This window comes from Lipophrys pholis, assembly GCF_963383615.2.
Source record: "Lipophrys pholis genome assembly, chromosome: 11".
Taxonomy (NCBI): domain Eukaryota; kingdom Metazoa; phylum Chordata; class Actinopteri; order Blenniiformes; family Blenniidae; genus Lipophrys; species Lipophrys pholis.
The window spans coordinates 16,587,539-16,615,483 of NC_137631.1; the positions used below are offsets into that span (position 1 = coordinate 16,587,539).

The window sequence follows — 27,945 nt, forward strand, 5'->3', positions numbered from 1 at the left end:
GAGGCCAGAACAGAGATGCAGAGCTTCAATAAAGGCCAGGATGAATAAAGAAAGACATTGTGGGGAACCAGTGACAGTGTGTGGAACATCTGCCAGGATGTGCATGCTGGTGCTTGTTAACGGCAGTTTCAGTAACCCTTTCCTCACATCACCCCCGTGAGGAAACGCGCATCTGATGACCCAGCTCGCAGCCGGTCAGCCATCACACCCACGATGCCTCCACACTTCATTCAGAGGCTGCAGCAAACATTAACATGCAGGAGGCGATGCTCTGTGTGCACAAACACCGCAGTACTGCAAACACTTTGCTCAGTCACACCTGAGACCTTCCCGCAGCTACGCTAAGCCAGTGGCAACTCTGGCGAAGTCAATTAGACTCTGGGCCCCTTCACCTCTGCAGCTCATCAATAGTCCTTAAACAGGCTGCAGTGTAAACAGCCCCCATGATTTAATGGCGTACTTTATTCTCTCGCCATCTCACACATGTACACCCACACAAACACACACCATGCCTTATGCATTTATGCATGGTGTGGGGTTCAATACAATGCACCATCTTGCACAAAGACTGCAAAGCAAAGCCATTCCTTTAAAAAACAAACAAATACAGAGAAATAAAAAGGTTCATGTCAGGAATTAATCCCACAAAGATTACAGCCAAATCCACCTTGGAGCAGGATTCCTTGATGTAGACAGGTCGATCAATACTGTGATTATGGATAACTTTTGAAGCTGGACAGCAGTGTCAACGCTAAAATCAATTCTAGACCGGTGCTGTGGACATGCAGACTGAACCAATGTAGACTTGAATTCGTCAATGGTTTTCCTCAAAACGTTACAGTCAATAACTGTATTTACAGGAAACTGCACCAGTACTTCACATGTTTAGTTGCATTGCACATCTAATGTAGAGTTCAGACGGTTAATCTCAGCACATCTTTTACAGATGGTCTTCGTTAGCAACTGGATGACATTTGCTGCTAAATTAAATGAGTGGATTTAGCTCAAGACACATTTTTATTAAAATGAGGGTTGGATGAAAGAATGCTGTCTAGGGAATATGAACCTTCAGGTTAGTAGAAACACATCTAGTGATGCGCATACTTTTTGAATGTTTAGTTTTTTAGTATGCTTGTCTTTACTAGAGGCAGCATATCACAATTTCTTTGTGTAAAATGACAATAAATTAATCATAATGACAGCTTACTGCGTCTGTTTTGCATTTGGGACTAACTGATAAGCATAAATCTATTTTGTTTCTGTTGTGACCTGCAGAAAACTGCAGAAATAACCGAAATGGCTATATGTTTACCGAGCTTTTCGTCAGATGTAGATTAGAAGTGTTCCTTTCCCTCCTGCAGCAACTCCAGAGCTTTAGTTCGCTGACATCAGCAGAACTGACTCCTAACATCAGTCAAGCGTGACTGTTCTGCAGGAGGACTGCAGCTTTGGAGAAATGATAAAGTGTAAAATGATTCGTTTTGTTACATCAATGTGAAGAAAAAGGACCATTAAGTTAAGAGGGACTGGAGAGGCAGAAGAAAAAGGAGAATAGTTGAAAGACAAGGCCACTAAAATGACTGACCATGAGATAAGCCAGAACAAATGTGACCAAATCTGTGGCAGTGCTTCACACTCACAGGGATCACCTTTAAGATAAGTATGAAAGTTATGAATCAGTTGAACTTGGATAGCACGGTGATTAAATGAAAGTGACATGACACCGTGTGTTTCTCTCTGTGTGTATTGTGGGTGAAAAAAAATCGAATATTGGTTCAGTTTGTCGGTGGTAAATGTTTAGAAAATAACCTGCCCATTGACAACAATAATCTTATGTGCGAAAAGCACAAACATACAGTTCCATCCACACACATTGTTGTCTGCTTCTCCTCCTCCATTGTTGCAGGGCAGTAATCAATTATCTTAGTATGAGGTCATGCTGCCGACCCTCCCCCATGGCGTGCAGCCCTCACTACGTACACTAGCTGCTCTGCTATCTCTGTGTGCATTAGATTAAAATAGAAACAACAGCCCAATTGTGTTTTTCCGGGAAAATCCTTTGCAAATGCTATTTCCACGTGTTTCGGTGCTTCGACTTTTTTTGTGGGGGAGAAACTCGTGGTGTGCAAGGCAGCAAACTTTAACAGCCCATATGCATGCACCCAACATAAATACAGCACATCATAGAGCAGTGATTACATTAGTGCTGAATGAGTCCTCAGGCTTGATCACACAGAGTCATCCGGTTTCTATCCTCTGTGAGGAGTTAATTGAATGAGGGACGCTAATAAAGAGACATGGATGCTGACATGAAAGGCAACAGGAGGTCTTTGTTTTCAGAGTTGCCTCCCTTTCGGTTGTTGTTGTGTTTTCTGGCTGACTCCTTACCTGAATGTCAACAGCACCTCCCCCTGAGCCTGTCAGCCGGACGTCACACAGGTCAAAGTATAACCCAGAAACGAGGCGCTTTACAGTCGTGTGACAATGATATCATCGACCGCGCCAGATCTGCTCTGTGCAGAAAATCTAATGTCGGCTACTGGGACTCTGAAGAATAAAGAAGCTGTGAGCTGTACTCTTGCTGTATGCAGAACAGATCCCAGAAAATTATGAAGATAATCCACTTAGCTTCAGTGTGTGTCAAGATACCAGTTCACCCTGCCTTCCCTCGGCTCTGTCTGCAGAGCCCAATGTAACTGATGGCCAAATGCATATTGATCAGCTGCACACATTAAAATGCACAACCAGTCTGACAAGAGATTTGTAAATCGTGAAAATATGAGATAGAGCAGAACAAGTCTCATTCCACTCTCTAATTATTATTCCATGCGACATGTTATCAGCATGTACTGAATTCATGTATTAGCTGCTTCAAAAAAACAACAAAAAAAAACTAAACCTTGAGGCTGTGCGAGATGGCGGATTTAGTTTGTAATCACTGCTGTTGTTTACCTCTGAGACTCATTAAAAGGCAAAGAATTAAAGCAGCTTTTACACAGATTGGCTTTTGTTTGTTATTTAATCTGTACTTTCCTTTCTCTTAGGGCAGTGAAGAGCAAAGCGCATTGCTTCAGACCGGTGCTGCTCAAATTGTCATTTAAAGTACAGAGAAACCTCTGCAATTTAAGTACACATTACTTTAAATGACAAAAAAAAAAAGAACTGCACACATCTGGAATTAGGTGCAAGCAAGAGTCACTCATTCATTTAGCTGAAGGATAAAGCTATCAAATCTCTATGTGAGAGATCTCAGCAGGAATGCCACTGAAGTAAAGTGATAGCATCTAGTTTGTGGTTGTTCCTGTATAGGATGGCAGCATGTCTCTGTATGTCTCAGACTGAGTATTGATCTCCTTTTTCTTCTCTTGTCCATTAGACACAGAGAGAGAGAGAGAAAGAGAGGAGAGAGAGAGAGAGAGAGAGAGAGAGAGAGAGAGAGAGAGAGAGAGAGAGAGAGAGAAGAGAGGGTAGGTATATCTATCTATCTATCTATCTATCTATCTATCTATCTATCTATCTATCTATCTATCTATCTATCTATCTATCTATCTATCTATCTATCTATCTATCTATCTATCTATCTATCTATCTATCTATCATTTGTCATTTCTTGATGTGGACTACCTGTTGTGCTGTCATTGCAAATGATTGAAAGCGTCCCCTTTAATTACTGCGGGAGATAATCGCTTATTCACCTGAAATATTAATACACACAGAGGCAGGAAGCATGATCAATATTAATCCTGGATTTCTCTCTCTCTCTCTCTCTCTCTCTCTCTCTCTCTCTCTCTCTCTCTCACACACACACACACACACACACACACACACACACACACACACACACATACACACACACACACACACACACACACACACACACTGGTAAACTCCCATGAATAATTTAGTGGGGTTCAAGCTAACGTGTCAGGGTGAATGCAAATGCCAGAGATTTTGGGATCAAATCATTGAGCTCTGAAATTAGTTCTGCAGTGCAAGTTTGGTTGGGCAATAAAAATTAAAGGAAATAAACTGCAGAAAGTTTAAAACATGTTTGTTTTGCGATTTAAGCAGCTCGCCAGTTGAGGGGCGATCTTGTTCAGAAACACATGAAAGTATAAAGTGAGGCGATTGCCTGGTCTCACCATAACTGTTATACGTAAAGACGACCTTGTATGCTCAGCACTAACCCCCATCATATCAGAGGTACTCATTACTCGACAGCTTGCTTTCCTGTTGTGGTTTAATGTCAAATCTGTTGAAAAGTGAGGACATATAACCGTCACATTGGTGACAAACAGTGAGAATGCAGAACACAAGAGATCAATATGCTCAACCCAGTGTTTATGAGATTGTACAATCTGAGTGAAAGCATGTCTCAGAGGTGTTTTACTTTATTGATCCAGAAGTTTGCAAGATTGACAGTTTTTAACCCCCCCCCCAATTTTTTTTTTCAAAAATTGGAATCCACCTTTACTTTGCAGCGTCCACCCTGGACTAGTCACCAGTCAATCACAGTGCAGACACAGTAAGATATACAAAGTCAGACACTCGCATTCACACCTCTGGGCAATTTAGAGTCACCAATTAACCTCAATTAACCTCATGCATGTTTTGAACAGTTGGAGGGGTACTAGGAGAAAACCTATCCATGCACAGGGAGAACATGCAAACTCTGCATAGTCGGCCCTGAAATGCCAGCTGGAATCGAACCAAAGACATTCTCCCGAAGAGGTGAGCGTGCAAACCACTACATGTGTAGGGTGCCTTCAGAATAGAACATGTTCATGGTGAGCTGAACCTTCCTCTTCTCATTGTGCATCCTATCCATCATGTGGGTTGGAGTTTCAAAAAACAGAATGCCGACTGTGAAACTGGGCTGTCGCTTTTGAAAGCCAGGTTTACCACCCTCTCTGCTAATGCTATTGGGTACAGCCTAATTGTGAAATGGTTTTCAAGCAAATTTTCATTGAAGGTTACCAGAGATAGGACATTATGCACGACGGGTGAACCAATAACTAAATGTCAGGCAGAGCAAAAGTCTGTTCTCATACTAATTCGACTTCAGTGTTCTTTTTAAGAAAAGAGTTTTGATTGCACTCTCGAGAGATAAAATCTCAACTTCCATATTATTTTTATTCCTGGCCCCACATTCATCGCACTTCCTTTTTCTCCATGTCCTGTCCGTCATCCATTTCACTTTTCTCCCACCCTGCTCTTTTTACCACTGCCTCTCCCTCAAGTGGACTGCATGGCCCATCGCCATAGTAACAGACAGCCATGACAGGTGGAGATAGCAGGTAGTGCGGCGATGCATGACTCCCCCTGGGACTGCAGAATGCCAACACTATAGAATGAAAATGAGCAGAACATGCTCTCATATACGGCCAAGCTGCTAACCTTGCTTTATGCCCAGTTCATTGAAGGTCATCATGGATTGGGCCCATTTCTCATCTATATTCTACACATGCAGCAATGCCAAATGGCTATTGTTTCAGTGTGCAGCTGGACATGAGAGTGATCTCAGCGTGCAATGTGTTTCTATTTCATTGCCCTCCGTGGTCAGGTCTGAACCATCGCAAGCAAAGCCGATCTGTTTTTTGTCAATGAGAGATGCTAACAAGATCCTGGGCCATGTGCTGCAGGCAATTTGCCCCCTCTTTGTAGAGAAACAGGTAATTGATTTGATTCTGTCTTGTAATACTTGCATGCTGCCCCTACATCATACAAAGAAGATTCACCCGCACTGCAGAAAAGGAGCAAAGGTCATTTCCCCTCATGCACTTGTCATAAAAGACACGAATTGAATGATACCCATCTTCAACATGCACACACACTATAATCATCACTGCAGCCTCATGTCTGCAACAGTCTGAAAGACATGTCTCTCATGCAGCACCACTGCAGTAGTTGAACACGTGGAGGACAAAAGCAAGAGTTTTCTTAGTTTTATTGTAAAAACACTTTTTTTTTTCCCCCTCTCTTTAGGATAGAAAGTGGCTTTTCTGATTCCTACCAGAAAGTTATGCAAATAATGCTGGCTCTCCCATGTTAGTGAAGAGGAGGAGCAAACAAATAGCATTACTTTTAATGAGCTGACAGCTCTGGACGTTTGCCAAGAGTGAAGAGCGAACGACACAGTAAGAGAAGAAAAGAAACAAAGGCCAACAGTGGACAGCTCCCACAGTCAAACCTTTGAAACTTACCATCAGCAAACACACGGCTGATTCAGGCATGAGTTGGACAGCCATCCTTCTAAAGAATTGTCTGAAACAGGAACGTTGTCAAATTCCAAAGTGGGGGGTTGGAGGGGGGGTCCCTCTTCGTTGTCTTCTTCGGTTTTCTTCTCTTGAGTGTTCGCTCGAGCTCACCTCTAATCAGGGGAAGACCTGAAGAGGTCTGGATGGTCGTCCCACTCCGTGTCCTTATGGCCAGCCCACTCTGTCTCTCAGTCAGTGCGGCTGACTGCCTCTTAGCTTTGATTGTAATTCCACAGTCTCTGGAGAGTCTGTGACTACCCAGTCTCAATGTGATTCTTCAGACTGTGTGGAAAGCAATCCTCCTTCTTCCAGGTCTTTGATCTGAGACCAGAGTAGATCCCCCCCCCTCCCTCCCCGTCCCCTGTCCCCCGTCCCCGTCTCCACTCCTCCTTTCACTTTTAAACCACTCCCTGCGGACCCCACACCCACCTCCCCCAAACCCCTGTCACTCCGGTGCCTCTTGCGAAATGTTCCCCTCCCTCTGTTGCTGCCTTCTGCCTGCCTTTTTCCCTCCCCAGTCTGCGATCCTCACAACACAAAGCACATCCAGACTTCCACGTGGGTCTTCAGTCTTAACAGCGCTCTCCCAAGGCTGTCCTGCCGCAGCTCCAAAGGATGGAACCTGTCTGCATCAGTGATGCTCCCGTCCTAAAGCACTCTGTGATGGAAAGACGGACGTTCACCTCAGCTCTCCACTAAGAGATCCAGCGCAGAGAGCTCCCCTTTACATTGTCCCCCAGCCTCATAGATCATCAGCTTGAGACAATAGCAAGGTGAAAATAAAGGAGGATATAGTGGACAGACTGAATGGTAGATTGAGGAAAAGGCAGCAATGAAGAGGGAGAGAAAGAGAATTCACTGGTGAGAGAGAGAGGTCCACGCTGAGATGAGCGTAAATGAAGGTGGGTGGGGAAGAGGGAGGGGAAAGAGGAATGGAAATGCAGAGAGGGAGAGCAGACCGCGCCTATCGATGCCGGCTGTAAATAGCAAAGCAGCATGGGATATGAGAGAATACTCAAAAAGTGGTGTGGGATTGCACATCTACGACGGTATATTCACAAACACTTGTGTTGCAGACACAGAACAATGCTTTTATATGTAGGTTTTCAGAGGTGAAAAGTTAATCATTTGAATATGTTCAAATTGTGGCTTTTGTTTTGGACGTGCACACAGGTGCAGGACGCGCAAAATGCAATGAATATGTAAAGTGCTCTCATTTGTTTAGCTTTCAATAAGGTGATATTATCTCCAGCGTATTCATAATTAATCATGTGTATAATACTTTTTTTTTTTCTTGTTCAAATGTAGATGCTCGGTTGACATTCAACAATCAATGAATTTGACACAATATTTAACAATGAAATCTTGATTTTTAAACAATTCCAATACAATAATAGTAATTGCTTATTAGTTCTGTTTGAATGAAAAAATTAGGAATGTAACTGGTGGCTTATTTTTCTGTCATCAAAGCGACAATTGTATCTAAGATGAGGCAACTCGTTGAAAAAAGGAAAACAAACCGAGCACCATGCATTCAAGATAAACATATTCCATTATCTTTCTGTCTCACTTACATTCATCGAACGTGATGTGACTCGGTCACAGCCTCGTCGGGTAAAAGATATTAAACTGTGTGGCTCGCACTGCTAAGAGCAGCAGTCTAAATCTAAATGCTTATTGGTGGTTGCTTGTTTTAACGCAGGCTGCATGCTTCATTGATTTCATTTTCCGGATACAATCAAACTGCACAGGTTTTCCGAGAGGATAGACTTCATTGCATGCTTTCCTAATCAAAAACGAATTTTCATTTATTTTTCTCATACAGGCAGACGTATATGAACGATGTTCATTGCATATGTTTTGTTCTGTTGAACCCGATTTACACTGTTTCTCCACCAAACACTGACTGTAGTGTAAAAACAGGAAGTGAGGTGTAAAAGGCCTTAACATTGCTTTAGTGGCGTCAAACTTGACAAACTGCATCAGAAACCGGCTTTCATCGCAACCATGTTATGACTCAGTCGTAACGCCATTTGAGGGCTTGGCAGGGGTCACGCTCAGCATGAAACAGGAAGTGCGATGTAAATAACCTGAACATGATCAGATCGACACATTGCATCAGAGCCCGGCCTTCATCACAACCATAAGATGACTCTCAGGCGTAAAGCCATTTGAGGGCGTGGCAATGGTCTGGAACGCCATGGAACAGGAAGTGTATTGTAAACAGCTTGAACGTGGTCAAATTGAGTCTGGCCCTCATCACAGTCATACAACAATTACGAGCATCAGCCATGGCACCACCTGCTGGAAACAGGAAGTGGAGTGAAAATATCACGAACGTGCTCCGTTCTGCCTGAAAATTTCCCATGTTGCATCACAGTCCGGTCCTCATCACATGAATCTCGGTTATAGCTTCACTTGAAGGTGTGGACGTGCCCTCGCCACAAGTTTTAATATTCACCATCAAACATTAGGTGGACTGTAAATAGCCTCAGCATTGTCCGTTCGCGCTGAAACTTTACAAGTTGCACGAGAGTCCACATCTGATCACAGCCATAAGCCGATGACATCGATCGGTCAAAGCGCTACCTGCTGGTAACAGGACCTGTACAAACCCTTGACATGCAACACATTCCGACGTACGTGGAATTGCGAAGACCCGTTAAACGCTGCTTTCAATTTCAATTCTTGTTTTATTTTATTTTATTTCATAATCTTTGTTGCTGCTTTTGCAATGAAGATGTGTGAATTGGAATGACTGCTCTGTTTACGTTTGTACACCACAAACTTTAAATAAAGTTTATTTTGAAAAAAAAAAGCGTTGTCACAAGGAAATTCACACAATTTTCCCCAGAAATAATCAGAAACGAGAAAAGGTTGAGAGCTCTTTAATAAGTGTGTGTGTGTGTGTGTGTGTGTGTGTGTGTGTGTGTGTGTGTGTGTGTGCCTGCTTGCATGCTTGCGTGTGCGTTCCAAGGCTGAGCGTGTCTTTAGTTCCAGCCCCTCCCTTCAACACAAGGAAGTGAAACTTTTGTGATCTTGTTTTTGCAGGACTTCTTCAGGCCACCCTTCTCTTGGGGAGTATCTGGTAAGTAGCAGCGAGAACTGGAGGTGATACAAGTAGGAAATGTCTGCGTGATTGTTTCATTGAAGTGTTTTCTGCTGCTCTGTTACTGTTTAACAACACAGCTCGTGTGCAGCCCAAAGCACTGACTGCACTTTGGTGCTAAAGAAACAGACTTTACACGAAACGACCCCATCCATGTTTCTCTTATCTGTTTTTACACGAATCACGTGGTATTTAACTTGTCTGTGGCGTGTGCGGCTGCATGTCGTTTCCTAACGTCCGACAGGAGATGGCGCTGCTGAGCCAGAAGAATGAACCCATTGGAAATGCAAACCTGGAGAAATGGGAGTTCATTGCCTCTGGGGGATTTGGACATGTCTACAAGGCCAGACACAAGGCCTGGGGATTTGGCGTGGCCATTAAACTAATTCGTAATCCTGCTGGGTAAATTAATTTTCCACTAACATTTTTAATTTCTTTTTTTTAAATCTAAATTCACTCACATCCAATTATGTCACAGCTCTGTCTAAATTCCTTTCCTTCTAGTTGTCCCAGCAGTCAGCCGTCTCATTCCAGCCTCGTCCGGCACCACGATGAAACACTGCGCGAGGAGGCCGATCACATGGACAAAGCCTCCTGTGAGTTTGTGTTGAGGGTTTATGGAATGTATCGGGGAATTCCTCCAACTGGCGGAGGCCTAATGGAGCAGGGAATAGTCATGGAGCTGATGGAGAGAGGATCTATTCAGACACTGCAGATGAAACTGCAGAGCGCCCCACCGAGGCCGCTGGCCGTCCGCTTGGCCCATCACGTGGCTTTAGGGATGAACTTTCTCCATACAAGGGAAATCATGCACCACGACCTCAAGCCGAGCAACGTGCTGCTGACTGAGGATCTGAATGCTAAGGTATGTGCCGTTCCCTTTTCTTTTTTTTTAATCTAATGACCAATCATATTTAATTGCTGCTTTAATTTTTCTTCCTACTACTGTTTTGAAGCTTGCAGACTTTGGTCTATCCAGGGTTTCCACCAGTGTATTGAATGTCAATGGAAAAACAACAGAAATGATTGGGGGCTCATATAAGTACATGCCTCCAGAGGCTTTTGAGACATCATATAAACCTGTGCGTGCTTTTGACAGATACAGGTAATTATTAGAAGGATAGAATACGGTTAAATGTGAAACTCTCCCATGTATGATCATCTGACACTTTTTCTGTACCTTCATCAGCTATGGGATCCTTCTCTGGTCTATTTTTAGCGGTAAAGAACCTTATCCTGGTACGCATAAATCTACTGCCATGCTTTTTATGCTTCTGCGTTTTCTTATTTAACCTGTCCTCTTCATAAGTGTGCATGCATCTTTTTTTTTTTTTTTTTATCACCTTAACTTCAGGTAAAGACTACAATCTTGTGGCATTAAAGATCCCACAGGGCAACAGACCCTGTTGTGACCAGATAAACAACGCACAGGAGTTGGAAGAGGTGATTGAACTGATGAAGAGATGCTGGGATAAGAATCCAGATGAGAGGCCAACCTTCCGAGGTGGGTGCTCGTTAACGCCTTGCTCATTGTTGCACTTTGTGCACTTGAAAATAGACGCTTTCCTCTTGGTGGTGCATCAGTGCACACTTTACTCCCCATGTTTCAGAGTGCCTCGAATTAACTGAGAAGCTCCTCTTCGAGCACAAGAGGGAACTTCCTGATGCAGTCTGCGGCATCCTAAAAACACTGGTACAAAATAAGATTCAGAAACTCCAGTACAGCAATCTGTCAGTTATTTTTGATTATTGGGATATTTGTTTTGCAATGTCTTGTGTTTCTCGAAAGGAACCACCAACCAGTGATGAGCAACAGAACACCAGTGTGGCATTCAGTTTTAAAAGTGCAACACCAGGTAAACCGTCCCTCTCATAGACAGCACCAGATGTTGAATTATGTTATTATTGTTACAGGAATGTACACATCTGTTTGTTTTTCTTCCCTTTTTTTCAGTGTCAAAGTCCAACTCGCATGATACGGTAGATCATTCTCAGTTCACAGCACAGGTCAGTCTTATCAACATTTCTGAACATTATACAGAATTAAAATGAAGTTACAATAAGAAAACAGTTTGTCTCGTGTTTCACCTATTTTAATCGTATTTATATCATCACAAAAATAATCAATTTATCTTGGAAATGAACTGAATTGAAATTCGACGAAATGGTTGTATGCGTCTCATATATCCGGAGGATCCGACATTTTAGTTCAGGAGCTTCAAACAGCAACAGTGGATCGGAACTGGACCAAGCCAGTAAACAATAAGAATAATTTAAAAAAAGAAACGACTATCAGAAGTGAGAAAACTACTCTTTTCTTTTTGTCACATGGCAAAGAAATAACATAAAGGCACTTTTTCAAAGGTGCAATCTGAAAACGCAGACAAATGTAAACAAAAACATTAAAACATCTTTCTGCAATCATGTTTCTTGTTGGTCTCAAGATGTTGCTGAAACAAGACATTGACCCGCGTGTCATATGTTTGACACCGTGCACAATAGTCTTGCACCCATCTAAACGGATGTACTTGTTACTTGATATGGAGTGAAACATGTTCATTTCTCTCCCCAGCAGAACTCTGGTGGTTTTCCCACAAAGAGATTGACAGCTGAGGAAAAAGGTCGCTATTCACTTATTCTGCATCAATATATTGGACCGATGTCGTGACTGAGATAACGCTCATATTTGACATATTTTCATTTGCTGTCTGTTTCCCATCAGCTAAGTTTGTTAAGGACAACTTTCTGGTGTTGGTTGAAGAAGTTTCTGAAGTGACGGCAATAGTAGAGGAACTTGGAGAGATGGTCCATCGTGAAGTCCGCTCTGCGATTGAAGCTGAAAAGATGAGTCAGAAACAAATGAGGCTGCTTTATTCGAGGATATTAAGTCCAGCAGGGAGGAAAGTCAAAGCAGCTTTCTATGACGCCCTCGCGAAACATCACCCCAGTCTGGTGGAAAAGCTTGGTATGATATTGATAAAAAAAAACAAAAAAACATCATTATTATTAATAATTTTTTTTTGTTTTAAGTAGTTAAAATATTTAACTGTGCTTTTTATCTTTCTTTCTCTTTAGGTGGATAATCCTAAAGCAGGCATACATGCATTGCGTGCACATGCTCAAGTTCCGATTCTCCTCTTACACTTTCACCTTCAATGAAAAACCAGAACCGCAATTGTTTTATGACCAATTCACAATTCAGTGTAATGCGTTTGAGTCGTAATAAACATTTTGTAAGAAAAACAAATTTGACACTCCCAAGATTTCTTCTTTTTCTGCCTCGGGGAGTAACATGTTTAATAGTCTTTTAAAGTTTTGTGAGAGAGAGAGAGAGAGAGAGAGAGAGAGAGAGAGAGAGAGAGAATATAAGAGGCTTTTCTGGTTCAATCCCTCAGTAACTGTCACAAGCAGTCAGTCAGTCAGTCACCTGCAGATGATGGCCTTGAGGGCGTCCCAGGCAAAACGTTATTCTCCTGTCTCTCAGTCTGTCGCTTGTGTTTTGGTTATTTCTCACATGCTGTGTGTGAGCCAACATAAAACACTGATTGAAAATCAATTTCAGTTTGATATGTTCTACCACAAGCAACGTATGTTTAAAAAAAAAAAAGTGCAGACATGAGTTGTGTGCAGCGACTCCTATATTTGATTACGAATTATTTACATGTCTTAAAAGTTGTACCTGTCGCTGAACTTCGAAGCGTGCAGCATAACAACCGTCTGGGGTTTAACCTTTGCCTCATTCACAGCTCTACCTCCCCGAGCTTTGCAAAAACACACACACACACCTTCACACCGTGGTAATCCTCCAGAGGAGAAGTGTTCAAGTGTCATCTTGACCCATCCTTCTCTTCCTGGGCCGTGCTGCTTTGCTCCACCCTACACGCCCGTCTCACCCCACCCCATCCTGCATTAATGCTCCCAATCCTCTTTGTGGGAGAGTGACGTCTGCTCCTGTCAGAAACAGAGTTAAGCTCAGCGGGCACCAGTGAGAACAGAGTGGAGAGAAGCTCCAGCAGCCGCAGGGATAACCAGGCAGCACTGCGTTCTGGGCCTCCAGGGGAACACGTCATGTGCCTCTTAATCAGGACCTGACTCTCCTTCCCAACGGCTGCCCGAGCCTCAGCTGGGGAACTCAAAGGGAATCCTGAACTTGGTTGAAGCAGATAGTTCCCTTCATCAACAGGTTAGCTGAGAAGCTCTTCCCCCATACCTGGCAACATTTTTGTTCTCCAAGGATCAGAGCAAACAGACTGGAATAACTATTCTCTTGAGTGCAAACCCATGCTGTTTTAAGGATTGTTTGCTGCTGCTGCTTCTTCTTTTCTATCTTTCTTTTTGTTTTATTTTTATTTTTTCTTTTAATTAAAAGAGACACATTTTTACATTTCACACGCAGGTGATCCTCACTGCGGACCTACATCTATGATATTTTGTTTTGCACCATTTTCTCAGACTGTTTCTCAGGCAACAAAACAGATGGCAAGACAGCTACCTCGCATGACAGGTGTGTCTGAAAGGTGCTAGTGTGTAGAAGCACACTGAGCATTGAGTGGTTATGAGTGCTTATAACTGAACTGCAAATTGGTGTGTTACCTTTTGGGATCTGCCAAGGCCACTGTTTACGTGGTGTGTGATTCTGTGTGTGTGTGCATGAAGCACGTCCAGAGTGCTTGAAGAGTTTTTGTGTGGAAGGTGGTGGGGCCTTGTGGAGGTGGAAGCCCTGGATTTCTTAGAGATGGAGGGTCATGGTTATGACCGGTTTGGGGAAGGTGAGAGAGACAGTTACCAGATTGACTACCGGAGGATTGTTGGAGACATGGAGCCCGCCCGGCCTCGTATCTCAAACAGAGAAGCCGAGCAGCCTCACCCTTTTGGGGCCTTTGTCCACCCAACGGCGCATGGACACGGGCACGAGACTGCCGCTCAGCGATACAGCGCCACACGTATCCAAGCTGGATATGAACCGGAGAGGTCAGTCTCGCACACTGCATTGGTCAGTACCCATTCTACTCAAACTTACAAGGTCATGAACCTCTCTGATGTGGTTATGAGAAGGATGAAAGCTGTGGAGTTGTTTTCACTTTCTAGTAGCATTGGCTGTGGGCTTCCCACAAGCTCATTTACGAGCTTCCTGGGCAGCCAAGCAAATCCTCTTACCTACTGCACTGCCGTCATGGATGTACAGAAGTAGCTTCCATTGACAAGGACGAATACCTTTTGTTAGCATTTCCTGTCTCCTCTTCACCTTTTGTAAGAGGATCTGGCTCAAGCACGTCTGCAGGGAACACCTAGAGCGTGAGAGACGGACGAGCACGGCGTTCAGCTTTTCGTGACTGAAAAATGATGTCCTTGTGACAATAAAGTAAATAAAAACAGCTCGCAATAACATGAAGCGCACAAAAAAAAGATTGTGTCATGAACAAAAAGCACATGAAAAGTTTACTAGACATTTCAAATTCAACAACAAAACTGATGCGCAATGTGACCTGGACTTTACGTGTCTAGAATCCTCTTCATTCTCACATTCCTACACTTCCGCTCATCTCTCTGATGTTTACGTGCATCTTTCTTTCTTGTTTATTTTTCAGCATGGCTGATTACTTGATCAGTGGAGGCACAGGTTATGTTCCTGAGGATGGACTCACAGCCCAACAACTTTTTGCCATTGGGGACGGACTAACCTACAAGTAAGATTTTACTTGGAAATCAAGCTTAATGCTGCTATTTTATTGATTTTACTGTGGACGTGACGGTGAGCGGGGATGGAAAGTGCGCACGCACGCACACACACACACACGCACGCACGCACGCACGCACGCACGCACGCACGCACGCACACACACACACACACACACACACAAACACACAGAGATAGGCCAGTGCAATGTTTCCTTTGAATGTTTATTAATATCAGTGACACATCTGCCTCGGTTTTATTTAGCGGATTATTATGAGTAATACTACTTTCAAGGATGGCTCTGAGTGGTGACACAGACATTAAAAGCAACGCCCGTGTGTGTGTGTGTGTGTGTGTGTGTGTGTGTGTGTGTGTGTGTGTGTGTGTGTGTGTGTGTGTGTGTGTGTGTCATTTTCCTGTGGATACCTATTAAGTGTTCATCTGGGGGGGTGGAATTTATCTGCATACAGAGGATAAGTGGAGCATATTTCTGAGACAGATTATCATTTCTGCTGCAGTCATTAAAAACGGTGACTTTGTAAGACTGAAGTCTCTTCACATACATGACTATGATGGCAGTTGTGAATGTGTTTATTGTGGCCATTGTGTCACTAATACTGATCAATAACTCAGTTTCTGTTTTCTTATAATGTACGTTTTGCTTATCTGTTCTTTCAGCGACTTCCTCATTCTCCCCGGTTTCATAGATTTCACTTCTGATGAGGTGGTGAGTATCATCACACCGTGTGACATAATAGACACATTAGACATTTGATAATAAACATACATATATATATATATATTTTCCATTAATAATGAAAAAAAAAAAGCTGCTGTTTCAGTAGATGTTAATAATGGAACAATGTCTTTGACTAACAATAACCTCTCTTCTGGGCAACAAGCATGTTTTTCTACTTAAAATTCGTCAGGTTTGCATTCATTATTTATCACTGACATTAAGATTTTGCTGCGATAACTACCAGCTGTGTTCCGTAGTTAAGTGTTGATGAGCACAGGGTTGTTTATTTGTCTTGCTTTGTTTTCATCTCTTCAAGCTCTGCAGGGACATTACATTAATTTCATGCTTAAGTCACATGGGTTATCACTCGATAGCAGGTGTTCAAAACAGACACACACACTCACACTCACCTGCGTCATTTAACTCTCAGCAGGCGACTTCAGCAAATCATTTTTCTAATGTGTAAAAGAGGCATTTCAACATCATTGCATGGCAAAATAAAACCAAACTTTCACATTTGGTTAATAAATTTGCTGCAGCAACCACAACAGTGTAGAGATGTTTGTTGGAAAGCAGCATGTCAGTGCCTCAACCTTTTGGAGTAATTTCACGAGGCATTATTCTAATTGTATTAAAAACTATTTGTTCCCAAAACTGGGCATCACTATTCGGTGATTAGGACAAAGGTAACGTTTATGCTTTATGTTTATGCATTTGTAAGGATCTCACCTCTGCACTGACGAGAAAGATCACCTTGAAGACTCCTCTTATTTCTTCTCCGATGGATACGGTCACTGAGTCGTCTATGGCCATTGCCATGGCAGTGAGTACAGACTGCAAATGTGTTCCATGGATCATGTATAACTGTGCATTTCTCATGTTTTTATGTGTTATCTTATATCTGTATACCGACCTGATTCTTCTGTCTTCGATTGGTTGGTTTCAGCTGATGGGTGGAATTGGAATAATTCATCACAACTGCACAGCGGAGTTTCAGGCCAACGAGGTGCGCAAAGTAAAGGTACGATGGACAGATCTCAACAAGCACGAACTTACAACAGATATACTGTATATAGTAACTTTATAGTAGGTAGGTGCTTTTAGAGCTACAATTTAGAGCGTAACTGGAAACAGCCCATTGCTTTCATTTGGAAGGTTTCTTCTTGTGTACGTCTATGAGAGTAGGTGTGCCTTCCAGTGTTTGGCTTCACTATACTTTGCCAAGTCAGAGGAAATACCATCAAAATCATTAATGACTCATGTTTTCTGTTTTTGTCAGAAATTCGAACAAGGGTTTATCACAGATCCGGTGGTCATGAGTCCCCATCACACAGTGGGGGATGTGTTTGAGGCCAAGATACGCCACGGTTTCTCTGGGATCCCGGTGACGGAGACGGGCAAGATGGGGAGCAAGCTGGTTGGCATTGTTACCTCCAGAGATATAGATTTTCTCTCTGAAAAGGACCATGACAGACCCCTGGAGGAGGTGTGTGCACAAATGCTCTGGTTTGTGTGAATGTCATACATTTCGGTGTGTTTTCTGATACGCGGGAAATGATTTCCTCTCTGCTCCAGGCGATGACAAAAAGGGAAGATCTTGTTGTCGCTCCGGCGGGAGTCACACTAAAAGAGGCTAATGATATATTGCAACGTAGTAAAAAAGGTAAATCCTTAAAAAGATGTTCAGCCTTTTGATATTGCCATTCCTCTTTAGCTCATTTAAACGATCTGATTTTCCCAGGTAAGCTGCCCATCGTGAATGACAGCGATGAGCTGGTTGCTATTATTGCTCGGACTGATTTAAAGAAGAACAGAGATTATCCATTGGCTTCCAAGGATTCTCGCAAACAGTTGTTGTGTGGGGCTGCAATTGGTACCAGAGAGGATGACAAATACAGACTTGATCTCCTCATGCAGGCTGGGGTAGATGTGGTGGTCCTGGTAAGTTCTGCTTGTAGCACAGTCAAGCTTTGGGAGAGTTGAGTTTGTTTCGGACAAACAATAAAATGTGAAAATGCTCACACAAATCTCCTCTATACTATGAATGTAGTTGTAAATGCCTGGTGTATGCAAATAGTCTGTTTCATTTGTTCTTAGTTGTAAGCACTCATCAAGTGTTTCCTCTGTCCTGAATCATTTTTTATGAAATATTTTCCAATGACAGGACTCTTCCCAGGGAAACTCAGTATACCAGATCAACATGATCAACTACATCAAACAGAAATATCCAGAACTTCAGGTCGTTGGGGGGAATGGTGAGTTCAACTTCTGTTTCCTCACAGCTTATTACAGAATTTCCTTTCAATATAAACGCCCATTTGACCTCCATGCTTCTTTACGATCAGTCCTTTTCTGTGTCTCCGGCGCCCTCTAGTGGTCACAGCCGCTCAGGCTAAAAACCTCATTGACGCTGGTGTGGATGCTTTGAGAGTGGGGATGGGCTGTGGATCTATTTGCATCACTCAGGAAGGTATAATGATAATAATTATAGTTCTAATTATAATTATTGTACTTTAAATTACCGTGGTATTATTTCACTCTCATTGTATTGTTCTTTTGTTCTCAAGTGATGGCCTGTGGACGGCCTCAGGGCACATCAGTTTACAAGGTTGCAGAGTATGCCAGACGGTTTGGAGTGCCTGTAATAGCAGATGGAGGCATTCAAACTGTTGGGCATGTGGTGAAGGCTCTTGCTCTTGGAGCATCGACAGGTAAATAACCTCAATATTTTCTTTCTTTTTTTTTAAATTGTATGGATGCTGCTAGAATCTCTCATTTCTTGTTGTGGTTGCTTTATTTAATGTGCAATTTTGTAGTATTTCTGGCACTGGCCTGATCCTATAGATTAGCATCTTCTGTTCATTCATATATTTTTCAGTGATGATGGGCTCATTGCTCGCGGCGACCACTGAGGCTCCAGGAGAGTATTTTTTCTCAGATGGCGTGCGTTTGAAAAAATATAGAGGAATGGGCTCATTGGATGCAATGGAGAAAAATAACAGCCAGAAACGCTACTTCAGGTTGGGGCAATGGGTTACAAGGGCAAATGTGTATGAAAAATGTGAGTTCCTATCACGCCACTGTGAGACATCTCTCCACGACTCTTTGTAACTTTCAGCGAGGGGGATAAAGTGAAGGTGGCTCAAGGAGTCTCAGGATCGGTACAAGATAAAGGCTCCATCCATAAGTTTGCCCCTTATCTGATTGCTGGTATCCAACACGGCTGTCAAGATATAGGAGCCAAGAGTTTGTCCATTTTACGGTGAGAGTGAAATGATCTGCTAAACGTTTTTTGTCTCAGCGTTTCCTTTGTGAAAGACGAAGTCAACTAGGAATTGTGTGCATCGGTTTCAGGTCGATGATGTACTCTGGAGAGTTGAAGTTTGAGAGGAGAACCATGTCTGCCCAGATGGAGGGAGGAGTCCACGGCCTCCACTCGTAAGTCATCTTAAATCACCACTTGTTTCCCGTGTGTCCATTTCGTTTTCTCTTTCCGACTCATTTTGCAGGGAGTGATTTGTTAATTCAGACATCCACTGTTTTCCTGCATTTACTTTGTGAATATTTGAGATTTACGTTATAAACACTGTGAAACCAATGCATTGTGTTTTCTCGCTTCACTTGCATTCAAAGCACTGTCACTGACATTTTTTACGCCAAATTCAAGCCGTGGTTAGGTGCGTCAAAATTGTCTTCTCTTTTCTTTGTTTTTTTCTTACTCATGCTATCATGTTAGATATTCTTTTGTGCCATGTAAGTACGTCCACATCCTATCGTCGTTCTCTCCTTTCTTTCATTCAATGGTATTTTGCAATCCGACAAGACGGCTTATCTTGTCCCTCTTTTTTTCAAACCCTCCAAATCTAGTTACGAGAAGCGGCTTTACTGAGGCAGGAGGAAGAGGAAACCCAAAAGCAGGACCTAATGTCCCCGCCCCAGCGGCTCTGAGTAGATGCACTGGACGCACGTGATCAAGCCAAAAAACACACAAAGGCTGTTGAAGCGTCACAACATCTGCACTCAAATAGCTTTCTCACTTATCCCGTTGTTTGTGTTAGACCACTGTGAAGATAGAAAAACATCCCTCTCTTTATATTGAAGATCATGATGAAAAACCAGAGTTTTAGAGGATGGTGACATCCGTGGATATTTGTGCTGATGAATGTTGTGTTGAAGAAGTCGTGTCACTGACTCTTTATTTCCTTGTTGAAAAGCAAATGCAAACCAGCAACTCAGTGAGGACAGGCTTATTATTCTTACTGTAAATGGAGACCTGTCTACTACATTGTACCCTGGTAGAATATGGATCAAACTTTGAGGACATGGAACTCTTCACTTCGGTGCTCTTTAATTTTATCAGAGATTTCTACTGACGTCACAGATTCAGGAGCCATGTAGAAAAATATTGCTTGCCAAGATTGTAATCATATTGCAATGGCAGTAGTCATAATATTTATTAAGCCTTCATATATATGTATATATAATATTTACAGACCCAAATGTTGATTTTTTTCCCCCTCACAATCTTTAGATTGAATAAGTTAATTATTTTTGTTTGTTTGTTTTTTGGTGGGGTTCTCTGACAGGTGAATGTTTGGACGTCATACAATAAAGTTAATAATAAAACTTAATACTCGATTTACCACCAGTCGGCGATTTCTGCGCTGCACTTTTGCAGAAGGGATCGAAGCTTAGCACCAACTCTCTTAAATTATATTCAAAATCAAAAGGACTCTTTAAAATACATGTGCAGTATTGTTTTGGTCTTATTTCAAGTTTGCAACAATGGATAAAAAAACAAAAACAAACGTTGAGACTCGATAGAATACCCAAAGATTTGTCTCTAAAGCAATTTTTCATCCAAACAAAGAAACTGAAATGCTCTCTGGAGTGGTTTCATAAGATCTACCATGACAAAGTCTTGTAAAAATGTACCGTTATTGTACATAAGATTTATTACAGATGGTTGCTTGTTGCTTTAATGTTTCTGTATTTAAAAAAGTGAATTGTGAGTCACAGAATTATGAATACTTGATTATAAGGTAGTAATTAACCAATTGTTCAGTTAAGATTTTTTTGTTGTTGATTCATCTAAGCACAAATAGTTGTTAGTTTTATTTGTGATTTTATTTTTCATGAGACACTGAACATCTTTTACAGACAGAGTTCTTTAACGTGACAATAACCGATTCAATCGACTTTTAGATTGGGTGATACATTTGATCATTGTATGCTCTGAGGATTAAAATATTAACTGTAAATAGTATTGTGTGAATAAAGATACTTTTATAATACTGTGATACTAACTGTTTTTCAAAGCTCTAGAGGGAGGAAGATAAATATTTTGGAAAGTCCTTAGAAAGCATGGGGGAAAACATTGGAAATAGCATAACTTTGGCTATAAATGCACATAAGCTTTCCAAGATGTCACTGAAACAATTGGTTAGTGCCAGAAATCCATATATAAATACAATGTTGTATAAACTTACATTTTACTTAAATTTCCACGTGTGCACCTCCACAGGAACACGATCCTGAAAGACGAAATGGGAAAGTCCTTCCATATTCCTATATTGTAACAAATTGTATCTTTATGCTGCTGACTCGGCAACATGTTACATTATAGTGAGATTAATATTTACACGACACCATAAATCATTCATCCACAATTTAATCCACTTTATCAGATTTATCCAAGTCAGTGTCGCAGGGAGTTGGGAGCAGTTGGCAGAGAGAGTGTCACTGTACCGAGCTGCATCAGATCACCAAACGCCATTTATTGATGGGTGGCTAATTGCAGAAAATGCTTGTAAGAGAACACAAACATACAAACACAAACAAACGATCCTCTAAGCTTACTTAAATTAACCCACCGTGACCCAACATCATATAAATAAACAAATACTCAAATCAAATTACTTTGTTGCCACTATTAACTGGAGCTAATGGGTTTGTCAACTTACCTTTACGGCTTATTTTTCATCTGTACATCACCCATTAATCTTTATTTGTCTATTTTAGAATTCTACTCATGTTTTCACCTTTAAAATGACAACTTTATCTTTTACAGAAAACTTCAAATGAATTGACAGAAAAGAGTAATTTATTTTCAGGACATACCAGGTTGCCAGTCAGTCACAGGACAAAATGACAAATACAGACATTCACATGTCCATTCACACGTATGGGCAATATGGAGACACCGGTCGACCTAAAAAGCAATATCTTTGGTGTGGAAAGAACATTAGTAGGAGAAAAAGCTGATCCCACAGAATAGTTAACATGGGGTCTTTTTACTGTTCCACGGCCATATTGCTGTCACACCAGTCAATCCAGATTTAACTAAACCATTTAGTTACCTGTCAGGAATATCAAAGCACATCTCACTTTTGAAAACACACACATTGTGCATGCGAATAAACATTTTCTGCATCCAGATTCATCCGTGGTCATGTTCTCACTCACAGACTCTAACATGGAACATCACTGATAAAAACCATCCGTATAATCAACTTGGGCTCGCTGCGGTTTAATATCTTTAAGTTATGTATATAAACAGATAAAAGATCAGTAACTGTTGTGAACAAACAAACAAAACATTTCATTAAAAAACATTAACACTTGTTTCCAAACCAGGCCACTGGTTTCTAGATTATAAACCAAGATTTGAATAATATCAGCTGTACAGAATTTACACAAACTGTTTCAGTCTACATATAATATGAGTAAAATCCTTTTCTATTCATCAGTTTAGGTGACTATTTCAGTTCAGTAAGCTTTTCTGATAACTTAAAAAGAGTAAGGTTGTTTCTATACAAATGTGCTGCATAGCAATGACATTTAAAATGTTCTATGGTTCACAATTCAATGGTGTCACTACAGACACTCAAGGCATCGATTTGTCTGCACACGCTGACAAACTCAGCTTGCACAGCCAGATCCCATTCCAGCTGTTTGCTTTCACTCAGCTTCTTGGTCCCTGCTAATCGGCCAGACCCCTGACTGTCCTGGGAGGCGAGGCTGAGGGTTCGGTAACGCCTGTGGTAGGACAAGTGGGGGATTGCTCTTGGAAGGCTGCTCTGAGCAAAGTTTTGCCCTCTGTTAGCCCAGGAGTTTGATCGCAACTTTGATGTTTCTTTGGGGCGGTTGCACAAGCCCTGGGTTGAGCCCGTCACACTCCCTTTCCAGTTCAACTGCTCTGGTGAAATTGTTGTATTACTGGGAGACGTCATGTGGTCGTGTGGCTGGGAAGGTCTGGAACTGGACAGGGTGTTCTGTTGATCTACATCACCACAAGAGGAGGTCCGGTAAAGAGTGTCTCCCACCAAGCGAGGCTCTTGCTTTGACGTACTTTGGATAGGAGAGTTGAGGGAAAGGCTTGAAGAAGCATGGGACACTCTCGGCAAACCAAAGATGCTGTGGGAAAACAGGGATTCACTGAACAGGGCTTGGTCAATACTGCGGGACAAGTCAATCGGAGATGGAGGCCGTAAGTCCACAGTAGAGTCACTTTCCAGACCCCAACTATCCAGAGAATATAGCTGGGATTTACCTGCATTCTTCGTTTGGAGAGGCAAGCATGGGAGCGTTGGCAGAGGGAGCACTGTTTTGGTTTGGATGAGCTTTGACCTATGGTCTAGTTTGTTTCCAGGAGACTCCTCCATTGAGCAAAGCTGAAGAGCCTCTGACTGCCCGTTGGTGACGACATCACAGACCACCAGCTTTTCCGGCTTACCTTGGGACAAGGAATCTTGAGTGGGGAGGATGGGAGAATCTGAACCACCCATTTGGGGCAAAGTAGGTCCTCGTAGAGGGGAACTGCAGGATAGACGGGACCAAGACCCTGGACGGGACTGTGTTATGGTTTTGATAGAGGAATTATTCTGACAGAATAGAGGGTGTGTGGCAATGAGAGACAAACCTAGACTCACCCCAATCTCACAGATTCTGCACCCTACCTGATAGCCCCACCAAGGCCAGGGTTGGAACCCAAAGCCGTCCACCCCACCCAAACCAAAAGCATGCAGAATCCCATAAAGCTGAAGGCCTCCACATCCTAACAAGCAGAATGAAGTTCCTACTGCAGCTCCTGCTGCTCTCTCCCAGTCCTCCACTCTGGCAAAAGGACAAATTGTGGGCTGGATTGCTTCAGGAGATTCACCACTCTCACCATTGTCATTCAGCCTGTAAATATGCTTAGTGTTGACTTGCGTTAAACAGAAGAAGATGAGGTAGGAGAATGAAAGAAGCACAGTGAGACAAACAAAAAGACATTGAGGGAAAAGCAGGATAACAACTGGGAGTTTATGGAAAATCTGGAGAATGCCAACACACCCCAGAGAAATGATAAAATGTAACATTGACATGAATAATAAAAGGCCAGGCCTCGGTAAAGCTGAACATGTGGCAGAAAGAGCTAGAGGAAGTGAGAGATACATGCGGGAGCGCAAAGAGAGAAGAAAGAAGGCCAGGGAAAAAGCCGAGATCAGACAGGGGAACGGCAACTCATAAAGCAACATAGAGACCAGAGGTGGAAGGCGATCCTGGTAACTGTAAGCATCATAGAGCAGACTGAAAGCTTGGATACCAGCAAATGCAAGTATGAACAAGTGCAACAGCATAAAGTAGGGGCTTCCCGGTGGACAACGCAGGGGCAAGCCTAACAGGCAGACCATCGAGATTAGGCAAAATGCTGCGAAGATAGAACCGATGCCATAGACGTGTGCTTCCCAGGCAAACCCCCACGTTGCCAGGGCGGAGTTCCAGTCTGAATACAGGGGGACCAGAAGTGAAGGGCCGAGAGCCACAAAGGGGGACAGGGATTCACTGGAAGCCAGATCCTCTGGGGAGGTGGGAGTCCAGGACTGATTCATCGTTTTGCAGGATGTGACAGATGTGTCCATGTTACCATCAAGCAAGACAGCGCTACTGGGTTTTGGAACATGCAGCTCATCATTCTTATGGTCATCTGCAAAACAAGAACATCATGAGCAATGAACATTTTATGTGTAACTAGAGAGACAGCAGAATATTAAATTGGGACTTAGCCTGGCAAACTGAGTGACAAAAAAAGCAAACTGATGAGAGCCACAACAAGATATCATGAGCTTTGTTATTATTATAACAGTATTTTGTGAAAACGTGCAGTCGTGGCCTCGAGGTCAAGGAAGAAAGCGTCAAACGAAACGTTTGCTGATTCTCTTTGCCGGTGGGTCACTGCTGTTCTCCACCTGCTCAGGTTGAGTATTAGAGTATGTCCACAAAATGAAACATGTGGATCACATGATCTGTATGTGATCAAAATATGTTCACCATAAGTGCTGCAGTACTCCAACGAAGGGATTATGTTTCTCAATAGGAGTATACTTAACTTTATCTAAGTTAATCTATGTTCAGTTAGATGATGGCAGAACTGCCCACCACTAATCATTTCATACCAACTCTGACCATTAAATCAAGCAAAAATAGATGATTTCACTATAGATGTTTTCCAGAAAGGGAACAGGAAGGAATCTACGCCGTGTGAAGTTAATCCATAATAAAACAGACCAGGCTTGTAAATGGAATCTCTAAGTAGGTCACACAGAGAGCGACAGCATGAGCAAGTTGTGTGTGTATGTGTCCATGTGAAAGTGAGAGAGAAATGCGGGTTGATTAGCCCGTATTGACCTCGATGCTGCTCTCATTTTTCGAGGCTATTATTAAGCACAGTCAGTAGGTGTTGTGCTATATATTAGAGTCTGTAAAGGTATCTATGGACAACATTGACTATGTAACCAATCAATAATGTAATAATGTCTCACTCCCTAGATGAAATAATAGTTAGCATGAGCTGTATGGAACCATTTGAATCAGGGAACCGACAGGTTGTAAGTGGAGCGTGTTCTATGTCTGGTTGCTCATTGGCAGTGTAACAATTGTGTCAGTATTAAGGCAACAAACATGTTTTTACTTTGAACATCCTTAATGTGACCCATAACAGATTAAACACATAATTATTCACAATATGTGTAATAGCTCCACACGAATGATAAGGTTTTTGGTGATATCTGGTGTAGTGGTGAATACATCGGTGGGAGGAGGACCATTTCTTGCCCAGTTCTGTCAAAGTCGTCCTCCCCCACAGCTTGTGGTCACAACACATCACTTACTTTGACAAGTGAGTGCCAATGTGTTTGCAGTAAATACAGTTTGTGTACACTGGTCAGTTGGCTCTGAATCCAGGCAGTGGACACGCACTGCAATGTGAATAAACATATATTTCTTTTTACTTAAGTAAGAGTTTAGTGGAGTGGATAGGAGAATCTGTGGTGAAAGAATTGAGAAAAGAAAGACATGGGTATCTAAGTAGGCTAAACTCACAGCTTCATCTGCCAGTAGAATACATATTACAATCACTGCGGCAAAACAGATTTGTAGTCTCTGGAAGATACACCTCCAACAATAATTTACTCTGGAATGTATGATCGCCTATCAGTGACAAGACGTTTATGCAAACGCTGGTTAAATGAAGATTGCTCTAAATGCAATAAATCTAACTCAATACAGGATTCTTACCTTTTTCAGGCTGCGTGCTGACAGTTCCTTTATATAAAATATTATCTGCAGCATTGGTTATCCCAGCTATTTTTCCCTTTGTGGTAAAAGAAATTCCTGTGGTCAACCTCAAGCTTTCAGTGTCTTGTGCAGCAGCAGGGCGCTCTGTGCTCGGACCACGTCCAGCAGGCTGCAATGAATCCTTGTTTGGTTTTAGTGAGCCAGGCAGACGAAAAGGAAACTGGTTATCAGTCATCTTATTTTGAATAGTTGGAAATGTCAGTCGGCTCTCTCCCGTCTGTGGAGGATCCAAAAGAGAGGTTGCGGTGGTGGTCTCTGCTGACTGATACTTTGTTTGGTCATGATGAGAGTCAGGTGGTGCATCTATAGTCGAAGAACTTGTCGTGTGTTTACTCCGCTCAGATGTAGTATCTTCACGGGCTCTCTCATTGACTCGAACAAATGTCTCAGTGCTCTCCTGTAGATCACCATATTCACCGATCCCACCTTGTCCGTCATGTTCCTCCGATGACGACCAGATCCAACTCAAAGGTTGACCCAGGCTGTCACTCTCTGGTCCGGTATATGGATTCCCCATTGGGGCTAAATCAGGCCTTTGAGGTCTGTGCGAGCGTTGTCCAAGAAACCACAGCGCTGGGTCACTGCCCGGATCTTGTGTGCTTTCAATATTTTCTCCAGTTAATGCTTTAACAAGAATCGACAGAAGCAAGGAGAGAGGAATAAAAGAATAAATATTCCACGGAGAGACCATGGTGAGGGTCTACAAACTCCACCGCAAGTCACTCGGAGTTGTAGGTCACTCACATTTTGATCGGTCCATAATTTTAACTATCCAAGGATGCCATTCTTAGCATGCCTAGGGAAATTAGACAAATCACAAAAAGGACACAATTAGTTTGGTCTACAAATGGTTGTATATTATAGTAGCTATATGTGCAATAAATCAGTTAAAAACGTGTGTATTTTAAGTAAAGGGAATACTAAAATCCCACTTGCGTGCATGAAAACAACAAGAACAAGGACTATTTATACATTGTCATTAAATCCCAACACAGCTATCGCTATGAAGCCAAGGCACACATATGTAGAACAAACATTACAATGAAATCACTCATTGGGAAACATTATGCAAACAACTGCTTCGAGTTTTGCAGCCATTCTCCTTTTGTTTTTCTCCTTCTTACCTCATTTATAGTCCACTCTGCTGCAGCCTCTTTAAACATACATGCCGCTCTGTGTTGCTGCATGTCTGCGGTCTGTGTCTGCACTGCACTCTGTGTCCTTTCATACTCACTGCGCTGTGCTGTGCCCCTCTTCTCTCCATCAGGCAGTCGACACATGGGACAGACCCCACCTCCTCTAAACTACCCCCGCTTTGCTTCATGCTGCTGCTGCACTGATCTGACAGTGCTGTCTGAGATCCTCCTAAATCTGAGGCGACGTGAGGACAGGCACCAACAGGCATGCGGTACTCTTAAATAAGCTTTGCCATGCCACAGATCAATACATGCCACTAATTGTAATTTACAACCGAGAATTAAAGTAACCACTGCGTAAAGTGCTCAGCTGGAACCATCAGCAGCACTAGGCGAAGCTGAATATTTAC

At 42.4% G+C, this 27,945-nt stretch overlaps 3 protein-coding genes across 9 annotated transcripts; 2 read left to right on the top strand and 1 right to left on the bottom strand.

The window, feature by feature from the left end:
* Positions 1-9,140: 9,140 nt before the first annotated feature.
* On the top strand, positions 9,141-12,625 carry LOC308117263 (ankyrin repeat and protein kinase domain-containing protein 1-like). 7 transcript variants are annotated; one of them, XM_080476021.1, is made up of 12 exons: positions 9,141-9,345; positions 9,611-9,768; positions 9,871-10,231; positions 10,323-10,471; positions 10,556-10,605; positions 10,721-10,870; positions 10,977-11,059; positions 11,156-11,222; positions 11,321-11,373; positions 11,939-11,987; positions 12,089-12,331; positions 12,442-12,625. In XM_080476021.1, exons 2-12 carry the CDS (start codon positions 9,614-9,616, stop codon positions 12,447-12,449), a joined length of 1,368 nt encoding a protein of 455 aa, XP_080332147.1. In that variant the 5' UTR covers positions 9,141-9,345; positions 9,611-9,613; the 3' UTR covers positions 12,450-12,625. The 7 variants fall into 7 exon arrangements, with proteins under 7 accessions (XP_080332147.1, XP_080332148.1, XP_080332145.1 ...); XM_080476022.1 differs by having other exon boundaries at positions 9,153-9,345; positions 11,942-11,987; positions 12,442-12,601; XM_080476019.1 differs by having other exon boundaries at positions 9,269-9,768.
* Positions 12,626-13,355: 730 nt separating this feature from the next.
* Positions 13,356-21,081, top strand: impdh1a (IMP (inosine 5'-monophosphate) dehydrogenase 1a). Its single transcript, XM_080474374.1, has 16 exons — positions 13,356-14,337; positions 14,955-15,053; positions 15,722-15,770; positions 16,504-16,605; positions 16,729-16,803; positions 17,062-17,268; positions 17,358-17,445; positions 17,524-17,723; positions 17,947-18,037; positions 18,157-18,252; positions 18,350-18,493; positions 18,661-18,802; positions 18,901-19,044; positions 19,137-19,220; positions 19,519-19,535; positions 19,650-21,081. Exons 1-16 carry the CDS (start codon positions 14,102-14,104, stop codon positions 19,751-19,753), a joined length of 1,878 nt encoding a protein of 625 aa, XP_080330500.1. The 5' UTR covers positions 13,356-14,101; the 3' UTR covers positions 19,754-21,081.
* Positions 21,082-21,869: 788 nt separating this feature from the next.
* On the bottom strand, positions 21,870-26,953 carry prrt4a (proline rich transmembrane protein 4a). Its single transcript, XM_080476072.1, has 2 exons — positions 26,340-26,953; positions 21,870-24,750 (listed from the first exon to the last, which is right to left on the bottom strand). Exons 1-2 carry the CDS (start codon positions 26,914-26,916, stop codon positions 22,640-22,642), a joined length of 2,688 nt encoding a protein of 895 aa, XP_080332198.1. The 5' UTR covers positions 26,917-26,953; the 3' UTR covers positions 21,870-22,639.
* Between the last annotated feature and the right edge of the window lie 992 nt (positions 26,954-27,945).